At 57.1% G+C, this 6,401-nt stretch overlaps 1 protein-coding gene across 1 annotated transcript in view; it reads left to right on the plus strand.

Annotated features, from left to right (window-relative positions):
* MYT1L (myelin transcription factor 1 like) overlaps window positions 1-6,401 on the plus strand; it is a 406,891-nt gene that overhangs the window by 316,903 nt on the left and 83,587 nt on the right. Inside the window, 3 exon segments of the mRNA XM_006153537.1 lie at window positions 506-742; window positions 3,487-3,608; window positions 4,415-4,483. Coding sequence (XP_006153599.1) covers window positions 506-742; window positions 3,487-3,608; window positions 4,415-4,483 — 428 coding nt within the window.

Below are 6,401 nucleotides of genomic sequence, written 5' to 3' on the forward strand. Positions count from 1 at the left end.
GTGGATGTGTGATGGGGAGATGGTGGGTGGGTGGATGGATGGGTGGGTGGATGGATGAATGTGTGATGGGCAGATGGTCGGAGAGTGGATGGTTGGGTGGGTGGACGTGTGATGGACAGATGACAGGTGGGTGGATGGATATGTGATGGATAGATGACAGGTGGGTGGGTGGAGTGATGAAGGGTGGGTCAGTGGAGGAATTGATGTGGGATGGATGGACGGATGGCTGTGTGGTGGACAGGTGGGCAAATGAACAAATGGCTGGGTGGTGGACGTGATGGGCAGGTAGATAGACCCCCTGACCCGTCTTGCAGCTGAGCAGGGATCAGCAGAAAAGTACCAGCAGCCCACTGCTGCTGACCATGGGAGTCTATACAGGGCGTAGCTGAAAGTCATCTGCTGTGTGGATTCTACTCTGCCTGAAGGCGGGGCTGCAGCTTGAGGCCAGACTTTTGGGGTTGCAATGGTCAAGCCAGGCCAAGTCGCCATGCCTTTCTGCCGACAGAACCCTGACATGGAGGTGGATGAGAACGGGACCCTGGACCTTAGCATGAATAAGCAGAAGCCACGAGACAGCTGCTGCCCCGTCCTGACCCCTCTGGAGCCCATGTCCCCACAGCAGCAGGCAGCGATGAGCAGCCGGTGCTTCCAGCTCGGCGAGGCGGACTGCTGGGACCTGCCCGTGGACTACACCAAGATGAAACCACGCAGAGTGGACGAGGACGACCCCAAGGAGATCACGGTATGTCCTTCCATTGACAGCCGCCTGTGCCAACTGCAGGGTGAGGGTGGGCCATAGCTGGAAGGAGGGGCCACAGGTGCAGACCTGCGAGAGACCAGACTCGGTCTTTAGTTCTCAGCTAAGAGAAAACATTTTTGGTGACCCAGAAGGCGTTCGCGACTGAGGCTGATGTGAGTGAGACAAACTACAGCCCAGGTTTGGGGGTTTTTTTAGAATTATTTTATTTAACTTTGTGTATTCATTTATTTATTTTTAATTTGACCAGAGAGGGAGAGAGAGAAAGCAAGCAAGCCACCAGGTCTGGGACTCGAACCGCAATTGACCCTGTGGGAGTCCAACGCCCTTCACCACCACACCACCTGCTGGCCCCCAAGCTACAGCCTAGTTTAAAGTACCAATCTTACTTTCTAACATGCTTGTTTTGTTACAACTGATCTCTGCGAAAAGTGTAAACAGTATCCTGCTCACCTTTCTGGGTGCCCCGTGTGACAGTCCGAGGCTGTCCTCGCAGGTAGAGAAGCGCAGCGGGAGCCTTAAGCACACACGCGGCGGGCCAGGTGCTGGTCCCTTGCCAGCTTCCAGAAACCCAAGCGCACCTGCTCTCTAAGAAGCCAGAAATGATCAGAGCACGCTCCCGCCTCGAACGGTCCTGTCTAAGTTTCTTACACTGGCACGGCTAAGCCATCTATGTCAGGAATGTTTGAAGTAGTTACAATTTTCAAATTCAGATGATTAACGTAGATGTAATGCCCCTTAGGCTAAGAAGAAAGAAAGAAAATGTTTTCTGTACTGAACTGACACTTTCTCCAGTGTTTAGTTCTGAAAATTACACGTCTTCCTTCACTAGAAAATGAAACATGTGAGCACTGCCGGGTGACCGCCGGGTGACCGCTATCAGGCCAACAGCGACTCGCGGGGATAGACGGGGGACCAGGCCACAGTGGCTAACTTTGTGTATTCATTTATTTATTTTTAATTTGACCAGAGAGGGAGAGAGAGAAAGCAAGCAAGCCACCAGGTCTGGGACTCGAACCGCAATTGACCCTGTGGGAGTCCAACGCCCTTCACCACCACACCACCTGCTGGCCCCCAAGCTACAGCCTAGTTTAAAGTACCAATCTTACTTTCTAACATGCTTGTTTTGTTACAACTGATCTCTGCGAAAAGTGTAAACAGTATCCTGCTCACCTTTCTGGGTGCCCCGTGTGACAGTCCGAGGCTGTCCTCGCAGGTAGAGAAGCGCAGCGGGAGCCTTAAGCACACACGCGGCGGGCCAGGTGCTGGTCCCTCGCCAGCTTCCAGAAACCCAAGCGCGCCTGCTCTCTAAGAAGCCAGAAATGATCAGAGCACGCTCCCGCCTCGAACGGTCCTGTCTAAGTTTCTTACACTGGCACGGCTAAGCCATCTATGTCAGGAATGTTTGAAGTAGTTACAATTTTCAAATTCAGATGATTAACGTAGATGTAATGCCCCTTAGGCTAAGAAGAAAGAAAGAAAATGTTTTCTGTACTGAACTGACACTTTCTCCAGTGTTTAGTTCTGAAAATTACACGTCTTCCTTCACTAGAAAATGAAACATGTGAGCACTGCCGGGTGACCGCCGGGTGACCGCTATCAGGCCAACAGCGACTCGCGGGGATAGACGGGGGACCAGGCCACAGTGGCACGAGTGGGCGGTCGGGGAGGAGGCCTGTACGCCTGTCTCTGTGCTCTTCAAGTTGTTTTAGGAGTCCAGGCGTTGCACAGAGTGGAGTCGGAATGGCAAGCTCAACTCCTAGGCTCGTTTCCCTCCTGTGCTGTCCACATAAGGCTTGGGGCTGAGTCTCCAAATTCATTTTAATTAAAATTAAACTCTCCCAAAACCCGTGAGGCGTTTCATCTGTAGACTGCTGTGGCTCCCCGTGCCGTGTGGACCGCCCGCGGGTGCTGAGCGATGCTGTCTGGAAGCGCCTGGGGCACCACAGTCAGATGCTTCCCAGAGGAGGTCGGGGCTGCAGGAGGCAGACGGCTTCGCGAGAGCGAGCTCATGTCACGTCGCCCTAAGTGGGTCTCTGCCGCCTTAGCCTTAAAGGCACATGCACACGGGACCAGAGGTTAGCGTAATGGCTATGTCGCTGGACTCCCACGTAGTCAACCGTGGTTCGCGTCCCGAACCCGGTGGCTTAAAACTCACGCCGGGCGCATGTGTGTGCGTGCCCAAGATCCCGAGAGGAGACTGGAGGAGAAGGGATTGCGGTGTGGCCATCCCCCCTGGGGGGTGATTTCTCGCTTTCTATCTCTCTGTCTCTCTCTGTCTGTCTGGCGAGCGCACACGCCCTAAAGCAAAATCCTCTCCAAAAAAAAGAAAAAAAAAGCACATGCACACAAGTGACTTCCCGAGGAGTGTGGAGACACCGCCCGGAGTCCCCGGGCATGCTGTTTCTTCACGGGTCAGTGCCAGATATGAGCGCCCATGGCGGCCTCCCCTGGTGGCACTCCTGCACAGTGCACAGGAAAGGCCAGCTCGGCCAGGTCGTCTGTGGCCCGTAGCAAGCGTGGCCACTGGGGAGTTGCGTGAGGGCCTGCCATGGCAGTGCCGTGGCCCGGGGAGTTTAGGGCAAATGCTGGAAAGCTAAGCGTGCATTTCTTGAGACAACGGAGTGTGACGCCTTCAGACACGCAGCAGGGAAGGGGTGACGTGGAGGAGGCCGCCGCGGGGGCGCCTCCGCGGCCCGTGTGGCTTTCATGCTGTGTTTCACCTGCAGCCGGAAGACTTGGACCCGTTCCAGGAGGCCTTAGAAGAACGACGGTACCCCGGGGAGGTGACCATCCCAAGCCCCAAACCCAAGTACCCTCAGTGCAAAGAGAGCAAAAAGGATTTGATAACGTAAGCATGCGTCAGGTGACTCGCGGCGCCCCAGCCCCCTTCCCTGCTTATTTAAAGTGGACCTGTACGTGCCTTGCCGTCCGAGCATGCGACATTGGCAGCACATACATGCTGGGCTCCGGCCGGGCGGAGCGAGAGCTGCCTGTGCCCCTGCGTGTCCCCAGAGCCCCGTGTGCGAAGGCGTCGCTTCCATCGACTCCCGTGCATTTCGCAGCTTCTCCTGGGGCGCTGGACCCCTGCAGACATTGCAGCTAAACTGGAAACAATGAAACCCTCTGGACGTTCTAAACACACTTACCTTTCTGGCTGTTTTGTCTCTGTTTGGTGGCAGATGTCCAACTCCAGGGTGTGATGGGGACGGTCATGTGACTGGTAATTACGCCTCACACAGAAGGTGTGACTTCATTCTCCTCATGGTGGATCTGTCTTTTCGATTTATTGTTTTCAGCTTACCTCAACAATGCTGTCCGAGTGGGCCGTTGCCTGTGTGGACCCCGCAAGTGCTGTGCGTTGGCCCAAGCAGGCCCGCGGCCCTGGCGGCTCCCCCTCCGCCGCCTGTGTGCACGCTTCTCCACCCGGACCGCAGGGCCCAGATGCTTCCCTCATTTTTAAAAAACTGATTGTTAATTGAAATACTTGCTTCAGTCTAGACGTGCACGTGTCCAGAGCTGATTGTGCCACAAATCCAATGCACAGCACTTGCCGCATCGCTTTCTGCATAAACTCGTTAATTTCGGTTCCATGTGGTGTCTGTCCGGGAGGCGGAGCCGAGTAGAGGACTCACTGCTGTCCCGCCTGTCTTACAGTCTGTCTGGCTGCCCGCTGGCTGACAAAAGCATTCGAAGTATGCTGGCCACCAGCTCGCAAGAACTCAAGTAAGCTTTACTGAACTCTTCTCTCCTAAGTCTATGCGCTGGGCAGTTCACACACGGACTGTGTCACTGAAAAAGGAAGGCAGACGGGTGGGCAGCGCCCCGTGCAGGCAGTGCCCTCATCAGCATGCACGGCCCCCTCCCTCCCACACAGGCCACTGCCTCCTCCCTCGGGTCATCTGGGGCTCCCGCCCCTCGCCCCCCTCCATCTCGGACTTCCCAGGTGCAGTGTCTCTCTGGGTGGGCGTGCACGTGGTAGGAGAGTCAGAGCTGCTCAAACTTAGACGGGGTGCGTGTGATGGCAGAGTCCACGTGGGTCTTCTGATCGTTTAACATACGGGTACCTAAGGAGAGGTAATGGTGGAGCCTCCCATGGCAGATGGCAGCCCAGCTCTGCTCCCTGCACTGTGTCGCTGTCACGGGTGTGCCTCGAGGTGGCAGCAGCTTGCACTTCTGGGGCCTGGACAGCCATGGCGTTGCGAGGACACGCTCTGGACCGTGTCCCCCTTCCCTCATGTGTGTGCGTGTGTGTGTGTGCATGCAGGAGCCACGCTCAGGTCCCAGGCAGGCTTGGGAAAGGCACCGCGCACAGGAAGGGTGCCAAGGTGTGTGCTCTCCGGGCAGGGCAGACCCATAGGTGCGTACGGGCGAGGCAAGCGCGGAAGCCTCAGCGCCACGACAGCCCAGGCGAGGCCACGGCGGTGGCTAGGGATTGTCCGACATCTCTCACAAAGTCGAATTTCTTGGTTTCTGCTCTGTGGGTGAAGCCTCTACCGTTCATGCAGAGAAAATGCGGCTCTGCAGCCCGTCGATTCTTTCCCCAGCCACACACCCCACAGCACGACCCGGTACGGCCGGCCCAGGCTGTGTCTCACACCCGTGTCGTCTCTTCCAGGCTCCCTGTCCACGGCCCTGGTGCCATAGAGCACCTGGTCATGCTCAGTGACCTTCTGGGCTAGCCCGTCTGTCACGAGACCCTGCGTCCCCCCCGTAGACACCTGGAGGGCTCCTCACAGCCGGCCCACAGCTCCCAGCCTCGCCCAGAGCAGTGCCCAGCGGACGCACTAGCTTTAGCCTCTTGGGACGGACGGCTTAACAAGAACGAGCCCCTGTCCTGGCCAGGCCTGTCTCGACTCGTTTCCCTCGCACGCGAGCACCACGCGGCCTGGGCCTCAGCCCACACGTCCGGACGTGGCTCCGTCCTTGGCTGCCTCGAGGACCACTTTGCGCCAGTCGGGCAGGCTGCCCCAGGCCCGTGACCATCGTGCACACGGCATCTCGCTGGCATCTCGCTGGGTTCTGTTCCGAGGGCCGGTCCTCACGGGCTCGCGCCCCTCGGAAGTCCACGCTGATCTGAATCCTAGGCAGCCGCTCTCCCTCCAGTTTGGCGCTCGCCTCTTGCCCTTCCTCAGCTGGGAAGCCGGGCTGGACCCCGTCGGCATCTTCCAGGGAGGCAGTTTGCTCTGCGCGTCCTGCGGACAGGGCAGGGTCGGTCAGGCCTCTCTGCCTCTTCCCCGCGGGGGGTGGGGGGGACACTCTGTCTTCCAGAGGGTGAGGCCCTGTTTGAATTTGATTGATCTAAAAGCCACACCCACTGCTAAATTAGTCTTTGCAAAAGTGAATCCTCTTTTGATTGACCATTTCTGAGAAATCTAAACTTGACTAACCTGAAATGCTCCATTCTATTAACTGTCCTCAAACCACGGATCCCCACTCAGTGTCTCCTATGCAAGACTAGTGTTGGTGCGACCCATGCTCACCTGGGGAATTCTGCACCGAGGAGGCCCCACGTCACGAGGCTGTTCTTGGGTCTTTTGGCCGGGATCCCGCCATCAGGGCTTTCCATGGGAGCGGCAGGCAGCTCCCGGCAGCATTCCCAAGAGCAGGAAGGTCTGGCACGTCTGAGGCTACAGCCACTTTC

Source organism: Tupaia chinensis, unplaced genomic scaffold (assembly GCF_000334495.1).
Source record: "Tupaia chinensis unplaced genomic scaffold, TupChi_1.0 Scaffold000377_5, whole genome shotgun sequence".
Lineage (NCBI taxonomy): Eukaryota > Metazoa > Chordata > Mammalia > Scandentia > Tupaiidae > Tupaia > Tupaia belangeri.